Source organism: Electrophorus electricus, chromosome 1 (assembly GCF_041902795.1).
Source record: "Electrophorus electricus isolate QZ-2024a chromosome 1, ASM4190279v1, whole genome shotgun sequence".
In the NCBI taxonomy this organism is placed as follows: domain Eukaryota; kingdom Metazoa; phylum Chordata; class Actinopteri; order Gymnotiformes; family Gymnotidae; genus Electrophorus; species Electrophorus electricus.
This window is the reverse complement of record NC_137497.1, coordinates 4,566,221-4,583,542: the sequence shown is the minus strand read 5'-3', so window position 1 is coordinate 4,583,542 and position 17,322 is coordinate 4,566,221. Positions and strand designations below refer to the sequence as shown.

Genomic DNA, 17,322 nt, shown 5'->3' with positions numbered 1-17,322 from the left:
AGTAAACAAAATGGCTACGGACGATATCATCCATCCATCCATTCCTCTATCCGTCTTCTCTCAGTCCTTCTACCCCTTTAGCAGTTCATTCAGTGAGTGGGGGGAGTTTGCCCCCCCTGTGTACTCAATGACCTCTGAGAGCGCTACTTCTGAGTAATCAGAGCGATCCCAAGTAATTTCATAATAATTATGTATAAATAAATTAAAAGGAGTGCTGCTGGTCTTTACGTTTGTGTTAGACACCACACGCTAAGCCCATCTTGTAACGATGCTTTTTAAATAAAATCCAAAGCTATGGACGAGCAGCGTTGCGCTGATTTGCGCTGATTTGACGAACACGAACGCGGCCGAGGGAGGTGACGTCATCGGCACGGCTCCCCGGTTAGGCGCGCGAAAGTAGCCCGAGTCTCGCTCACCGCAGGGGAATCAAAGCGACGAAACTCTGCAATCTTCAAACATCTAGCACGCCATGGCAGATCCGAAGGTAAGAGGGTTGTTTCAGTGTGTAATCGTTTATTTTTAATCATAGAACACGGTCATTTTTGAGCGGGAGGGTGATGTTTCGGAGCCTTAGGTCCGTATTAGACAAGATTGTGATGGGGGAATTTAAAAGCCGGCGTGAGGCTGCTGGGTTGTGTGTTTATTTTAAAGTAGCCGCGGGAGAGTTGCGTGTATGATTTTATTTTAGCCGCAGTACTTTAACTCGACATATCTCGCCACAAGCGGGTTTGTGGAGGCACTAATTTAGTGCAGGACAGACCTGGTGTTGTCCACCTTGCCGCCAGTTCCGCTACTGTCCGTTAGCTAGCTCACGGGATCTTATTTCGCGTGTTTCCCGCCAAATATTAGTCAAATGGCGTCTGAATAAAATGATGTTTAATGTCTCTTGGAGGGTTTAAACCAGACTTTGAAATCACATAAATGCTTGTTCTTGACGTTAATGGAGCAAAGCTAGGCGTTTAGCTCGTTAGTTCCGGGGTTCTGGGGTTGCCATGGCGCTAATGCGAGCGTTAGCTGGGTTTTATTAAACCGTTAGCGGCCATTTAAGTGTCCTCACACACACAACTGGGTGTTAGGCCCGTGTGTTTACGAAGAGCTTCGTTTTCACGGGGATAACGTCGACGGGATGTGTGAACACGGACATTTAGCCGCCAGCCGTGACTAGGCCGGCGTTAGCTAGCCTAGCCTAGCAGCTAACGGGCTCGCACGCCTTCACGGCGCCGACTAGCTGTTCGCTAGACTGATCGACAGCTACTTTAAGTGTTGAAAAGCAAAACTCGGAATTGTCCGTCGCTGTTGCGGTGTCACCTGGCCAAGGGAAGCGGTTTGAACGGCGGCTAGTTCTCAGTCCCTTTGTAACCGGCCGTGCTCGTTCCTGAGCGTGTTGCGGTGCTGCACCAGCGGGACCGTGTCACAGCGAGTCGCAAACAAAGGGAGCGCTCCAGAGGACGCGTTTCAAGTCTCAGCAGGGGAACAGCCCATCAGCTATAGTAGCACAGTCATTAGAGTTTTCGCAAAACATCTTGGAATCCTAGGTTTGTGAATACAGGTCATTGTGTTGATTGTCATCAGCGACACCTCTGGATTTGGGAGGCTGAGGGAGCTTGGTCTGAAACCACTGTTCTGATCTTTCTCTTCGTCAAGGACACGCAAGATGACCACGAAACGTCCACGGACAATGTGGACGACTCGAACCATGACCCCCACTTTGAGCCCATCGTGTCGCTGCCTGAGCGCGAGGTTAAAACCCTGGAGGAGGACGAGGAGGAGCTGTTCAAAATGTGAGCGAAGCGCCACGTGGGTTCGACCCCAGCCGCCAGCTGTTGGAGCTGCGCTGTAAAGCATGCGTCTTGGGCCCCAAGTTGCTCCAGAACATCTGCCGTCCTGCAGAGTCACAGGGCAAATTTCTCAGGCGCCAGTGTAGCTACTAAGGAGGCTTTGGTCTTCAGCGTATCAGATAAAGGTCGGCGCTGAACTCTGTAGGAGATAAGTCATCCAGAGCAGCATGCCGATTGGCTGCAGCAGCAGTTGGGCTGCTTTTGGTTAATGAATTAATGGGGAAACTAATCATAAATGTTGATGTGCTGCTGGAAACAAACATGAACTGTCTCCTTTTAACCACACGCGCGCTCTGCTGCTTTTTGGCTTTGATCAGACTGTTAGAATATGAAATTGCAGGTTACCTACTGCAGTTCTGACTGAATTAAAATCATTGTTCTTGTCTATCATGCAGTGATGTGAAACTGAGGCAGAAATGCCATTGTGGAGGAGGCATGCAGCTCTCCTTCAACTCTGCGCTCGTGCCAGCGTGACTGTGTGTGTGTGTGTGTGTGTGCAGGCGGGCAAAGCTGTACCGGTTTGCGAGCGAGAACGACCCGCCGGAGTGGAAGGAGCGTGGCACGGGCGACGTCAAGCTGCTCCGCCACAAAGAGAAGGGCTCCATTCGCCTGCTCATGCGCAGGGACCGCACGCTCAAGATCTGCGCCAATCACCACAGTGAGTCCTGCCCACACCACCACATTAAAGATGCTGTCAGCTAACCTGGCCTCTGAGACTCCCCAGAATTCGCTGGTCTTTTAAAGGGGTGCTAAGGAAGCTGAGACATTTTTTTTAATGCCATAAACAGGATGTTTTGCTCAACAGCCTTATCGAGGCCCTTTAAAAGCTGCAGTGAATAATGCCATGTTAGCCACAGGTCTTAAAAGTGCCATAAAGAACTTAAGTAGTCATGCCTTTTTGCAGATGACATGACCCGTGTCTTTCCATGACTCAGCATTTTAAAGGGAGGACTCGGCTCACCTGTGGCTCTTTTAAAAGGTGTTTTGGGGTTCTTGTCATGGAATGTTCCCTGGACAGTACAATCATTAATCAGAGTTAGTCTCATTCCTTAGAAATAGCCTTCTGTTATTTAAATTGGTTTTTCTCACTGTTTTATAGGTATCTGTTCTTTTCTATTTATTTCCCTTTGTCCTTATGTAATTTTCGATTTTGTTGTGGGTTTTATATAGTTTACCAGTATTTAAGTACAGACCTAAAACAAGCATGCCAGACATGGATTTCAGGGGAGAACTGTGTGTGTGTGTGTGTGTGTGTAGTCATGCCCTTGATGGAGCTGAAGCCGAATGCAGGCAGTGACAGGGCCTGGGTGTGGAACACGCATGCTGACTTTGCTGATGAAGAGCCCAAACCAGAGCTGCTGGCCATCCGCTTCCTCAACGCTGAGAGTGAGTACATGACCCACGGGCCCTAACGCAGATTAGCGTGGTGCCCAACAGGGATACCTTGTGGGTGGGTTTTATCTTTGGCCATTCAGTACTGCATGCAATCACCTTGATTGTTGGGGAAATTGGAGGCTGGTTTCAGTATCCCTGGTGGTCCGTGTTAAAGCTCGTGTTTAAAATGCGGGCTGGACTGACGGACTGCTTCTCTGTTGGCCGCCGGCGTTCATGGCCGTTTTATTTCCCCTTTTTTTTTGCAGATGCACAGAAGTTTAAGTTGAAGTTTGATGAATGCAAAGAGGAAGTGCGGAAAACTCTGGAAGGTGAGGTGAAACGCCCACCCCCCGCCCCCTTGCACTGTCCTGCCGCAGACTCACTCTGTTTCGGGCCGTCTCCAACGTCCCCAAACTTTTTCCGTCTGCTACAGCAGCTCGCGGGGTCGTATGCTGCTCGCTAGCCCCTCCTGCTGGCGAGGTGCTGCGTATTCCGCTACATCGTTAATGAGGGGCATCTAGGGAAAAGCAGAGACGCATTTGTGTACACGCTTACAGGTCAAACTCCAGCTGTTTTCAGCTCTGCTCCTCTCCTTATATAGATTTATTTACTTTTAGTCAAATGAAATAATCTGATTATTTAATAATTACCCAGCATTTCCTAAGAGAGAGCTGTGGTGTGTGAGGAGAGAGGCTCTCCACTGCTGCCTGTTTAGCCAGCCACTGCTTCAACTCTTCTGCCGAGAGCCTGCTGTTGTAGTGAAACACCGATGTGCACTGCCCACGCCAGTCAGCTGGTCCTGTTCAGAGCGTTAACCTTCCTCTGTCTTTAGCACCAGGGCTTGTGCCTATGTAGTGATGGCGTGTGTGTGTGTGTGTGTGTGTGTGGGGGGGGGGGGGGACAGGTAACGCTGACCAAGTGGCTGAGAAGCTGGAGGATCTCTCTGTAAAAGACAAGCCCGAAAGCTCAGAGGAGACGCAGAAACCGAAGGAGGAGAAGGAGAAAGCAGAGGAGAAATGAAGGCGGGAATACCTGCACCTCTCTCTGACCTGCAACACTTCTCCCTTTTCTACAATAGACTCTAAAAATTTACATTTGGACACTTTTTTTTTTTAACTTTTGTTATATATAATTTCTTTTGCATTCGTTTGCCTCCTGACATCTCACATCACAAATCCCTGGTGCCACTCTTGAAGTGTTCATTTTGCTATTAAGATCCTTGCCCCACCCACACAGGCAGGCAGGTGCCCCTCTCAGTTGCCCCCTCGCCCTGCTCCTCAGCGGGTCCCTGTGCGTGTGTGGGGACCTGCTCAGAACCGCTCTCAGACGATGCCTGTGTTCTTGGTCTAGTCCCACATTGGGTAACCTTTTTTTTTTTCTCCCCCTCTTCTTGTTTTTTGTTTTTCTTTTGTACTCTAAGGTAGTGGGGGGTGAGTGGTAGGCGTACACACGTGGCTCAGATCTAACGGAGAGAAGGTACAGCGGAGGCTGGGGGGAAGGGCGCGTTTTGTGTTTGGGGATTAAAGAGTGATGGAAGGCTGAGGTGCATTAGATCTGCCACTGAAGGAACTCGTTAAATAAATCCTGCCAAACCGAAACTGGGCTGCTTGTTTGACTGAGAACCAGGATAATAAAGTCAGCATGTCTGCTGGAGTGTGATGTGCTCCATTGCTCACGGGCTAACACTCAGCTTCCAGCTGTAGAAGAAACTCAGACGGACTTTGTGTTGGCGTTCAGCTAATGTGCAGTAGCTTGTCTTAAAGGCCTCCCTGCAGGCTTTAGCCTCAGTTTTTCATTTCAGAGTATTGGATCTGTTGGGGGTAAAGTGACTTCCGGTCTTTGCACTAGGCAGAGCTCCCGCCACCCTGTTGCGAGAGGGCATCTGGGGTGTGAGAGCAGTGACCGAGGCTGCAGGGTGCTGATGGAGGGAAGCTGGCTCGGGTGCGGTCTCTTACTGGGATCTCTTGGTGGGCCCCAGCCGTCGCCAACTCCATATATGAACATTTTCAAAACTTTATTTTTATTTTTATTTTTTTATTACTAACTCACCTCGTAGACTTTTATCTTGCATTCCCCTGCTTCTGTGAGCTCGTGATGGACGGAAGCGGACCTACTGACTCGCGCTGGCGCCTCCGCGACTAACGGGAGGAAATCTCACCTTTTATAGTGGTAACATGTTATGCACATTGTTTAAGGGTTGTGAAGAGAACCAAATTAAAAGACAATGCTTTACCCTTCATCCCCTCACTGGTGTCTGTTTTGGAAGCATGACAGTGCTGTTAATGTTAGCTGAATGTATCTTACTGCTTGTGGGTGAATGTTTCCAAACACTTGTCACAGTACTGGAATATGTTATATCACAAACACTGCTCTGATGGTTGTGGTCTTTCATCCCTGGAAACAATAAACACACACACACTACATTAGAAGTCTTGTTAATGGATTAACTGTTAGAGGTACTTTCTTTGTTTGCTGAATGTTGGCAGTTATTTTTACTAAATGTGCTCATGTCTATCTGAATGCAAGTTTGGCATTCTTTTGTGTAAACACTACAATACCCTAAAGCTATAGTGATTATTTATGTATTTACCATTTGCTAGAGATACTGAAAGGGACCAGTCTGGGTGAGGCACAATAATTGAATAAAACTTGACTGTACTATAACCTTATCTAATAATTGCATATGATCAAAGTAAGATATGGAAGCACGAAAATGGAAACGCAAGCTTAATAAGATACTTATTTTCAATGCTCAGATTAAACAATGGAAATATGCAGTGGTGTGAAATACAGTTAATAAATATGTACATAAGCATATATATCTCTATAATTTCATTATTTAAGTGTCTGTTTTTACAATCATTCGCTTCCCCGTGGTCACATATGTCCATTACATAGATGCGTAAATTTATGTAGCTCTATCAGCATTGCACGCCTACGTGGAACTTTTGTGTGCTAACATGATGCTCTCAGTCGGACATTGAAAGTGACGGAACCCAAACAGCCACGTAGTTCGAGCAGGGAGGACGACGATTCGGAGGTTGGTGTTTAAAAGCTTCCGTCTGCTGACAGTCGTTTGTAAATCGCGCACTACACATTTTTGTTTGGTTGTTATAGAGTAGACAGGTTGGTAACAGGTTGGTGGAGTGTTGGGCACAGGTGTGTTTTCCGTCGTGAGATGTTCTAGCTAGCCAGCCTAGCTCCGTGGCTAATGCTAACACGGATCAGGAGTTTTCTGTGCCAGCTAATCACGTTAACGCATTAGACCAAACATGACACATTTATCGCCCTGGTGTGTTTTACACAGGTGTCCACACACAGATGTGGTCTTCGAGTTTGATTTAACATAGTTTAACGCCACTCATCGTGGCCTCATATCACTCGAAAACTAACGATTAGCAGCTAGGTGGTTAGATAATCTAATTCATCGATGCTGCTTGTTCTGGTGGTGTCGATCACCGTAGTGAGAAAATGTATTCCTATATCTTCTCTCTGTCCTAGAGCCCTAACGATTCATATGTGTGAAATGGTGAAGAGAGTGGAACGTTAATGAAATATCATGGCAGGTTTCCACACGCAGGGAACTGGAGAGGTTCCGTGAGCTCGGTGCGCTAGGAGGCTCTGACCCTGTCCATGGACATCTTCACCTTCACTCCAGGATGGAAAACGGAGCTAGTGAAGCAGAATGGACCCAGCCCAGTCATCCCCAGCCCAGAGCGGCCCCACAGCCTACTCAGCCCGCTCAACACCTGCTCCCACATGCCATGACGTCTCACGAACCGGAAGAACCGGAACGCTCCCCGTCTGCTAATAAAGTTCCCAACGGTGAGTGTGAACCGGTCTCGGTTAAATGCACGTTTCAGCCGAATGGTGAGGGTCATTGGCCAGTCTGAGACTCTCTCCAGGTGTCCTGCTTATGGCAGCCGCTGTAGAAGGTCGGAGAGCTGGCTCTAGGGAAGATGACTTTCCAAATTGGTTAGGCTGTTGGACTTTTATCAAGACCACAGAAAGTGAGGTTTCAGAGGGGTGAAGTGTTTTGATCATAGTGCGTTTAAACGGCTCAGTTATGCAAGGCTGTATCTTCTGTGTCAGACTCAACACTCCGACCTCCCTGTGCTTAACTGGAAAAGTAGCAATCTTAACAGAAAATGCTCATATTGATAACTGTGTTCCAGAAATGTTTTTGAATGTGGTGTTTGTTTGATAGAAGTAGCCAAATATGACACAGCCAAATAAAAGAACTTTTCACAGCGTCAGGGAACCTTCATCACGGATCTAATCTCCAAGTGCTCACCCCGCTGCCAGACACACCACACTCTTGTTGAACATAACCGCCCAGGAATAACAACGCACAGTCGCTGGGATGCTTTAGGGCTGGTCGTGTTTGATTATCACTTATGTTGCAGTGTTCTTATCTTATCGTATCGTCAGTAGTTTTGGGAACGTGGAATGGGGGACCTTTTTAAAATGAACAATAACAAGGATAAAAATGTTAGCAAGCTGTACTAATCTAATACTAATTTAGCAGATAGAGCCAACTTTTTCCTCTTTGAAAACTGTGCGTGTGTGTAAATGTGTATACATTATATTATAAACACAAATATATATATAGTACACGTAGTGTGTGTGTATATAAACATTTTACACACACACACTGCCTGGCCAATGAAAAGGTCACACACTAATATTTAGTTGGACCGCCTTTAGCTTTGATTATGGAACGCATTCGCTGTGGCATCCTTTCCACGAGCTTCTGCAATGTCACATTTATTTCTGTCCAGGGTTGCATCAATTTTTCCCCCAAGATCTTGTATTGATGATGGGAGATTTGGACCACTGTGCAAAGTCTTCTCCAGCACATCCCAAACATTCTCAATGGGGTTCTGGTTTGGACTCTGTGGTGGTCAGTCCATGTGTGAAAATGATGTCTCATGCTCCCTGAACCACTCTTTCACAATCTGAGCATGATGAATCCTGGCATTGTCATCTTGAAATAACCTGGTCGTTCAGTATATTCAGGTAGTCAGCTGACCTCATTCTTTGGGCACATAACGTTGCTGAACCTAGACCTGACCAACTGCAGCAGATTGGTCAGATCATAGCACTGCCCCCACAGGCTTGTACAGTAGGCACTAGGTAAGATGGGTGCATCACTTCAGCCGCCTCTCTTCTTACCCTGATGCGCCCATCACTCTGGAACAGGGTAAATCTGGGTTAAATAACGTGTTGCCAGGTGAAACATAATCACCCATGCAGTAATTATCCAATGGGAGGCTCTTACCTATTTGCTTAGTTAAATCCAGGTGGTGACGTGATTGATATATTTTTTTAAAACTTCAGTTTGAGTGTGCTGTGTGTGTGTGAGACTTGGTCCACTTTTCTGTAGAAACGGGGCACTTCGGTCAGAGGTCCTTCAGCAGCTGTGCAAGCAAATCTAATATTAACACCGCATTCCGAAATTTGTGAAGCACAGGACATTTCGAACAGAGGTCCTTCATCAGCTGTGCAAGCAAAGTGCTCCTGGAAGGGACCTCCCTCCCTCCTTCTCTCTCTCATACACATATACATATGAATATGAAAAATTTATGATGCATATCATATAATCCCTGGTGTGACTTGTCTCTTCCCTCCTGCAGGTCACTTCCGAGGCGAGCCCCTGGAGAACGGAGAGGTTCAGGGAGCTGTGGGAGCGGGTAGCTCCACAGTGGCAGCTCCCAGCCCGGGTGGCGGCCCTGCGGCCTCCCCCCTGAGCGCCCCACGGGACCCAGGTGTGGCCCCTAACCCTGACAGCCTAGCGAAGCCAGAGGGCTGTGCTCACAAGGGTGACACACTGCAGTCACTAAGAATAAGTATGCCAATGCAGGAGACAGAATTGTGTAAGCACTCGATACGGAGTAACCACCCTGTATCGCCCCGATTGGGCCCCCCTTCCCCACTCCCCTCACCTCTCGCCTGCCTGCGTCTTAACCGCTGAGATTGGCTCGTTAGGCTGGTTTGATGGTTTGATAGGCTAACTGCCCGTTCTATAACCTACTTTTGCCCCCCTCCGTGGTGATGCTATCAGAGATGATAGTAGGTCGCCATGACCTTCTTCTACCCTAACTTGCCCTGCACAGTCTGTCTGTGCATGCGTGTGTGTGTGTGTGTGTTGCTGGTGGGTTTTCTCCTTTGGGGAGCAGTGTGTGTTAACGCGGCTAAACGTGGAGTATGTGCCCGTGTTTAGCAGCTTCTGAGTTCACTCAGAAGTACTCCATGTTGACCTCGCGTAGGCCGTCAGAGTGCAGCGCTGCCGGTCCCGTCTGTGTGCAGACCCACGGGCCGCAGATGAACAGAGCACTGCTCGCCTGGCTGCCCTAACCCTGACGCCCCAGCCAGGCCACGTTAACGTGCCCGACGAACGTGACGCTTCGTTAACCTGGTTCTTGTGGGAATGGCTGATCACGGGATGCTGGTTCAGGCCCCTGCTGCATGCGCCTTGCCACTGACCAAAGCAACAGCATCGTCAGACAAGCCCCCTCTCAGGTCTCGTTATGGCCAACAACCTCACGGGTCTCGTTACAGCCAACAACCTCTGAGGTCTCGTTATGGCTCGTTAGAGCCAACAACCTCTGAGGTCTCGTTAAGGCTTGTTACGTCATAAACCATTTTCAATTAGGCCATTACATACTGGAGGGACCGTAACGGCTAACCCTGGCTGGCTTGGTTGACGATGTCGGAGGTGTGTGTGTATGTAAAAGACTGTGGACCTGGTGCTGAGTGTGTGTGTGTGTGTGTGTGTGTGTGTGTGTGTGGGCGTAGCGGCGAACGAACCACCGCTGGAGATGGAGAATGAGGAGAAGATTCGTCTGGAGGCGCGACGGCGCTTGGAGGAGCAGCTGAAACAGTACCGCGTGCAGCGGCAGAAGGAGCGGGTGAGCCGGACGCAACCAGCATGCTGAGGCTGCTAAGAAACATGCTGACGTCGCTAATACGTTACATGCTAATACTGCCATGTTAGATTTTCCTGTAAGTGAAGCTTAGAGCCTGTAAGTATCCAGTATGTAACGTTTATGTGTGAATCCATTCGTGGTTTCAGAGCATTTCAGTCCTTTTTGGAATCATTACTAAATTCAGCTGTTTTCTTTTGCGAGGTCGAACACATTATCCATCACTGACGTTTCTCACAGTGCCTTTTGTTTGGGTCCTAAGCAGCATGTCAGATCGTCCTCCCACACCTGCTCTGTTATGTGACTGATTAAAGAAAGTCGTGACTGTTTTAATAAGCTTGACAGCCACGTCGTGTCTATGGTGATGATGTGATGTTGGACTCCTACACCCTCATATCCTCATGTGTAATGAAATAAAGTTTTCTGTTTCGCTGTATAAATGTATTTTTCTTGTTTTATCCTCTCTCTCTCTCTCTCTCTCTCTCTCTCTCTCTCTCTCTCTCTCTCCTCAGTCTCATTATCGGGCCTCACCGAAGTCCCGCCCCTTCAGCACTCTGGACCCTGAGCTCATGCTCCACCCCGAGGGTCTGCCACGCGCCAATGCTGTTGCCATGACGAAGGAATACTCCTTCCTGCGCACCAGCGTCCCCCGCGGTCCCAAACTCGGCAGCCTAGGAATTCCACCCACCAAAGACCGCAAGTCCAAAGCAGCCCGCCCGAGCAAGATCCATTCCCTGGCTGACTACAAGACTCTGGACCCGTCCGGGAACAGCTCAGAGACGCCGGGCGTGAGCGCCTCCTTTAGCTCGCTCCAGTCTGCCGTTAGTTCTGTCTCCACAGTTTCCGAAATCGGCGTCTGCTCCGAGCCCGACGGCCCGGTGGAGTCGTACCATGTGTTCAAGGACACCGCGTCGGAGGCAGACAGCAGCGAGCCGGGATTCCGGCTGGACGGGAACGACAGCGACAACTCCACCTACAGCAACGCGTCCGCGGTGTACCTGGTGGAGGGCCGGGTGTCGTCGGCGGGGGCGGTGGGCCAGTTCCCCTCGCTGCACGACGTGCTGCAGGCTGCCAGCCAGGAGCAGCGGTTGGAGGTGGAGGTGGAGCAGGAGCAGGAGGCGGGAGGTGGGGCAGAGCCTCGCAGCCGCAGGGACAGCTTTTCCAGCAGGTGCACCACCTTACGCACCACCCCACCCTAGATGAACTGCCTGACATTGCTGACTAGACATTTCTTTACTTGTGCAAACAAATGTGAACAAAAAGATCGTGTGTGTGTGTGTGTTTGTGTGTGTAGTGTGTCATATGGAAGCTCAGTGATGGGGACCCATGATGAGATGCTGCAGGTACTGAAGGAGAAAATGAGATTGGAGGGACAGGTGGAGTCTCTCTCCTCAGAGGCCAATCAGGTGAGATTATACTAAAGTCTCTCTCCTCAGAGGCCAATCGGTTCACTGTCTCTTTCACTCAGTACACGTAGGTGATATCCGAAGTCAGTCCTGACTGTGTTCCTGTGACCCCCATACAGGCCCTACAGGAGAAGACGGAGCTGCAGGCGGAGCTGGCGGCGGTGAGTGCGCAGCTGCAGGTGCGGGTGGAGGAGGTGCGGCTCGGGGCCGAGCGGCAGGGAGCCCTGGCCGAGGAGCTGTCCTCACTGCGGGCCGACCGCTCCACCCTGGAGCGTGCCGTCGCCGACCTCCAGACTCAGCTGGAGGACAAGACCGCCGGCCTGGCATCGCTCGGCAACGACCTGCAGGTCGCCGAGCAGCAGTACCGCAGGCTGATGGGAAGGGTGGAGGAGATGCAGCAGAGTCTGACCAACAAGGACGGCACAGGTGAAGAGGTTAAAGGTTACACGACGCTAACTGTGCTAGAGAACGTGTGTTGGCATGGGTTGGATATACTTGTGTGTGTGTGTGTGTGTGTGTGTGTGTGTGTGTGTGCGCGCGCGCGCGTTAGTGAGTGACCTGCGGCAGCAGCTGAATGGGCTCCAAGCGCAGGTGCAGCAGGCGCAGGCTGAGCGTGCCGCCCTCCAGAGGCGGCTGGAGACGTCACAGGCAGAGGTGCAGTCGCTGCAGCAGCTGCGTGTCTGGTACCAGAAGCAGCTCAGCCTGGCTCAGGAGGCCCGCGTGCGCCTGCAGACCCAGATGGCCAACATGCAGGTACGGAGGCCCGCTGGGGTCACGCCGGTCTGTCTCAGATCCACAGGCGGTGGTCTGGTGGTCAGGTGAAGTGTCTATGGTTAGTCCTGCAGTGATCGTGGTTGTTACTGTGGTTAGTCCTGCAGTGATCGTGGTTGTTACTGTGGTTAGTCCTGCGGTGGGGCAGGGCTTTGGTGTCAGAGGGGCCCGTGTACGTTCATGAGTGCTTGTTTGCATTTGATTGTCTGCTGTTCTAAGATCTATTCTTCTCCCAGGTAGGCCAGATGAGCCAGATTGGCATGCTGGAGAACCTGAAGCTGGAGAACGTGACGCTGTCTCAGCAGCTGTCGGAGACCAAGCACCGATCTATAAAGGAGAAGGAGCGCATCGCTGTCCAGCTCCAGGGCATCGAGGTCTGACTGAACGCACTGCGCTCATGCTCTCTCTCTCACTCTCTCTCTCTCACTGTTTTATCAGTATATTGGAGGATATCAGGTCCTAGTGCTGAAGCAGCACCTGCTGGGGTCAGTCAAGAGGTGGTCACCTGCTGTAACCCCGGGATGATGCTTTGATGCCGCCTCCTCTCTGGCTGCCTCTAGGCAGACATGTTGACGCAGGAAGCGGCTATCCAGCAGATCCAGGATGCGAAGACAATGGTGGAGGAAGACCTGCAACACAAGCTGGAGGAGTTTGAGGAGGAGCAAGAGAGGCTGCTTAAAGTGGCCAACATGACGGCATCACTAGAGAGGGAGCTGGATCAGGTACGCGCACGATCAGACACAGAAACATCACAGGAAAGCTAGATCAGACACAGAAACATCACAGGAGAGCTAGATCAGACACAGAAACATCACAGGACAGCTAGATCAGACAGACATACGGGCACATAAACGTTTTCATTCGATAGCCAATCCCGTAAGCACGGATTTTTACAGAATCATCGTAGTTCATTGTGAGCCGACAGCTGCCATCATACAAACTCTCTCTTTATATTTAAACAGGATTTTGTAGTACTGTTCCTGAATCAGTCTGGCCATTTAGCCCTTAGTTACAGAGACCATGGGTCAGCACCAGGGCTCAGACCCTGATCAGTGGGCAGAGCCCTGCTGGACGGTTCGCCGTCCTACAGCAGTGTTCCCTTGGAGACCCCCAGGCGGTCTGCGATTTGCTCTCTCACGTCACACCAGACAGCCGTAGCAGGCACACGGAGCCCCTGATTGGTTTGGCTGGAACCGAGCCGTAACCCAGGGCATGTGAGGATGGTGTGGAGTTGAAGAAACGCCCTCTCGCAGGATTACAGATCTCTCCACTCTCCCCCCCCAGGTGAAGCTGGCTCTGGCTCAGAAGGACGGGCAGCTGGCCTCCTTCCAGCGCGAGCATGTGGGCGTGATGCAGCAGTTGACGGAGGCGCACGAGGAGCTCCAGGCCCGGGAACAGGCGCTACAGGTGCTGGAGGCGCGGCTGGATCAGCTGGGGGCGGAGCTAGGGGAAGCGCAGGCCAACGCCGACGCCCGTGACGAGGAGCTGGCCTGCCTGCGAGACAGCAAGGCGGCCCTGGAGGTGGCGTTGCAGGCGGCTCGGGAGGAGAAGCAGCAGCTGGATGACGGAGCCGGCCGGCTCGGGGAGGAAACGCTGGCCACCGCCGACGCGTTGGACCGCCTCCGCCAGGACGTCCAGGTGAAGGCCACGCAGGTGAGGCCTGGACAGGAAGTCGGAGGGGCGGGGTGGGAAGTGAGGTCGCAGAACGTCACGGTTCTCCCGTTTCACCTTCTAGATTGAATCCTTCCAGCAAGAGAATGTGTCCTTGAAGAAACAAGCTCAGAAACTGAAGGAACAGTTGACACAGCAGAAGGTGCGAGTCCCCACACACACACACACACACACACACCTGCACTTTTTCTAGTTCGTATGAGTCCTTCAATACTAAAACGCAGAGTCAGGTCTAAGGGGAGCTCTTTCACCCCCCTGCAGGTGATGGTGGAGGCGTACAGGCGTGACGCCAGCTCTAAGGAGCAGCTGATCTCTGAGCTGAAGGCTTCGAAGAAGCGCCTGGCAGTGGAGGTAAAGGAGCTGAAGGAGGAGGTCCTGCGGGTGGAGGGGGAGAAGAAGAGTGCCGAGCAGGAACAGCAGCACCTCCTACAGGAGGTGGAGAGAGTGCAGCAGCAGATGAGCAGTCTGGAAAATCACCTGCAGTCCATCCAGGAGGAGAGAAACCAACTGGACACCCAGCTACAGGTACACACACACACACACACCCCCCAAATGGACACACAGCTACACCCCCCAACTGGACATACAGCTACACACGCACGCGCGCACACACACACACCCCCCAACTGGACATACAGCTACACACGCACGCGCGCACACACACACACCCCCCAATTGGACACACAGCTACACATGCGCGCACGCACACACACCCACCCCCCAACTGGACACACAGCTACACGCGTGCGCGCACACACACACCCACCCCCCAACTGGACACACAGCTACACACGCGCGCCCACACACACACCCACCCCCCAACTGGACACACAGCTACACGCGTGCGCGCACACACACACACCCACCCCCCAACTGGACACACAGCTACACGCCCCAACTGGACACACAGCTACACGCGTGCGCACACACACACACACACACACACACACACCCCCCAACTGGACACACAGCTACACATGCGCGCGCGCGCACACGCACACACACCCACCCCCCAACTGGACACACAGCTACACGCGTGCGCGCACGCACACACACCCACCCCCCAACTGGACACACAGCTACACGCGTGCGCGCACGCACACACACCCACCCCCCAACTGGACACACAGCTACACGCGTGCGCGCACGCACACACACCCACCCCCCAACTGGACACACAGCTACACGCGTGCGCGCACGCACACACACCCACCCCCCAACTGGACACACAGCTACACGCGTGCGCGCACGCACACACACCCACCCCCCAACTGGACACACAGCTACACGCGTGCGCGCACGCACACACACCCACCCCCCAACTGGACACACAGCTACACGCGTGCGCGCACGCACACACACCCACCCCCCAACTGGACACACAGCTACACGCGCGCGCCCGCACACACACCCACCCCCCAACTGGACACACAGCTACACGCGCGCGCGCACACACACACCCACCCCCCAACTGGACACACAGCTACACGCGCGCGCGCACACACACACCCACCCCCCAACTGGACACACAGCTACACGCGCGCGCGCACACACACACCCACCCCCCAACTGGACACACAGCTACACGCGCGCGCGCACACACACACCCACCCCCCAACTGGACACACAGCTACACGCGCGCGCGCGCACACACACACACCCACCCCCCAACTGGACACACAGCTACACGCGCGCGCGCACACACACACCCACCCCCCAACTGGACACACAGCTACACGCGCGCGCGCACACACACACCCACCCCCCAACTGGACACACAGCTACACCCCCCAACTGGACACACAGCTACACCCGCGCGCACACACACACACACACACACACACACCCACCCCCCAACTGGACACACAGCTACACGCGCGCGCGCGCACACACACACACCCACCCCCCAACTGGACACACAGCTACACGCGCGCGCACACACACACACCCACCGCCCAACTGGACACACAGCTACACCCCCCAACTGGACACACAGCTACACCCCCCAACTGGACACACAGCTACACCCGCGCACACACACACACACACACACACACACACACACCCCAACTGGACACACAGCTACGCGCGCGCGCGCACAGACACACCCCCCAACTGGACACACAGCTACACGCGTGCGCACACACACACCCCCCAAGTGGACACAGAGCTACACGCGCGCGCACGCACAGAGACCAACTGGACACAAAGCTGCGCGGGTGCACGCACCAACACACACAGACCATCTGGACACACAGCTGTGCACACATACACACAGACCAACTGGACACAGTTACAACACACAGTTACACGCGCACATGCGAACATCCACCCACTCAATCAGACTGCGCTTCTGACTGTGTGTCACTGTGTATGTGCGCGCTGGTGTATGTCCAGTCCCTACAGTTTGACCAGAGTCAGCTCTCAGCTGTGACAGAGGAGAACGAGGTCCTGAGGAAGAGGGTGGAGCAGATGCAGGCAGAGGCCGGGAAGTGAGTCACATGATCTCCACCCACCTATCAGTTCATTCACCCATCCATCCACCCACCCACCCACCCTTGCTTTGTCCTCATGGCCAGGGCGATCTCGGAGCAGAAGGTCCGGGTGAAGCGGCTGGGGACTGACCTAACAAGCGCGCAGAAGGAGCTGAAGACCAAGCACAAGGCGTACGAGAGTGCCGTGGGCATTCTGAGCCGCCGCCTCCAGGAGGCACTCACCGAGAAGGAGACCGCCGAGGCAGAACTAGTCAAACTCCGAGCACAGGTGGACACAGGGAGCAACAGTCAGGCCTTGCAGGTAAACACTGTGCCCACACACACTAAACACAAACGTGGGAGCCACCATTACGTGTGGTGTTTCTTTGTAGGTGTGTGTAAATATCACTTTTGATCACTAGGGGGAGCTGCAGTAAGTGATGGGTCAGGTGACTGGTCAGGTGTGTAGGAGAGAGGGTGGACTGGGTGTGGCATGCATATGTGCAGAATTACCATTCTAGATTAAAGGTTCTGTATTACCTTCTAGATTACCGGTTCAAGCATGGCATTCTTGGTGTTAGACTCAAATCTGATGTACTAGTGTTAGGATTACTAACATGGAAAGTAAGTCACTAGGGAAGTGAGCATGTGAGTTTGCTTTAAAATGGGGACTATAATTAATACGATAATGGCGCACAGTCCATCAGCATCCCAGCGGTGCTGATGTTCTAGTGCGTGCTTTGCGTCAGTTAACGTGTGTGTGTACGCGCTCACGTTCCCAGGCGAAGGTGGAGACTCTGCGGGCCGAGCTCCAGTCGGTTCTCCAGAGCAAAGCCCTGCTGGAGAAGGAGCTCCAGGAGGT

General features: G+C 52.4%; 2 protein-coding genes and 1 non-coding gene across 9 annotated transcripts in view; all 3 read left to right on the top strand.

The window, feature by feature from the left end:
• The first annotated feature begins 327 nt into the window (after positions 1 to 327).
• Positions 328 to 5,451, top strand: ranbp1 (RAN binding protein 1). The gene is made up of 6 exons (XM_027025178.3): positions 328 to 484; positions 1,645 to 1,781; positions 2,339 to 2,496; positions 3,096 to 3,224; positions 3,479 to 3,541; positions 4,117 to 5,451. The coding sequence occupies exons 1-6, from the start codon at positions 470 to 472 to the stop codon at positions 4,230 to 4,232; spliced, it is 618 nt and encodes a 205-aa protein (XP_026880979.1). The 5' UTR covers positions 328 to 469; the 3' UTR covers positions 4,233 to 5,451.
• LOC113586804 (small nucleolar RNA SNORA77) lies at positions 3,586 to 3,717 on the top strand. Its single transcript, XR_003411658.2, has one exon. It is a non-coding gene; the product is annotated as a small nucleolar RNA SNORA77 (small nucleolar RNA).
• Positions 5,452 to 6,186: 735 nt separating the features above from the next.
• The window catches only part of golga3 (golgin A3), a 16,448-nt gene continuing 5,312 nt past the window's right edge, over positions 6,187 to 17,322 (top strand). For 3 of the 7 annotated variants that reach the window (XM_081706407.1, XM_035526140.2, XM_035526136.2), the window contains exons 1-16: positions 6,193 to 6,252; positions 6,779 to 7,037; positions 8,849 to 9,088; positions 10,011 to 10,123; positions 10,651 to 11,306; positions 11,433 to 11,544; positions 11,664 to 11,970; positions 12,095 to 12,297; positions 12,552 to 12,689; positions 12,876 to 13,037; positions 13,600 to 13,968; positions 14,051 to 14,128; positions 14,248 to 14,511; positions 16,384 to 16,478; positions 16,566 to 16,782; positions 17,243 to 17,322. The exon at positions 17,243 to 17,322 is cut by the window's right edge and continues 64 nt beyond it. In XM_081706407.1, coding sequence (XP_081562533.1) covers positions 6,872 to 7,037; positions 8,849 to 9,088; positions 10,011 to 10,123; positions 10,651 to 11,306; positions 11,433 to 11,544; positions 11,664 to 11,970; positions 12,095 to 12,297; positions 12,552 to 12,689; positions 12,876 to 13,037; positions 13,600 to 13,968; positions 14,051 to 14,128; positions 14,248 to 14,511; positions 16,384 to 16,478; positions 16,566 to 16,782; positions 17,243 to 17,322 — 3,200 coding nt within the window. In that variant the 5' untranslated portion in view covers positions 6,193 to 6,252; positions 6,779 to 6,871. Of the gene's footprint in view, positions 6,253 to 6,713; positions 7,038 to 8,848; positions 9,089 to 10,010; positions 10,124 to 10,650; positions 11,307 to 11,432; positions 11,545 to 11,663; positions 11,971 to 12,094; positions 12,298 to 12,551; positions 12,690 to 12,875; positions 13,038 to 13,599; positions 13,969 to 14,050; positions 14,129 to 14,247; positions 14,512 to 16,383; positions 16,479 to 16,565; positions 16,783 to 17,242 lie in introns of all 7 variants that reach the window. The other 4 variants (XM_035526137.2, XM_035526141.2, XM_081706305.1 and 1 more) reach the window with 4 other exon arrangements.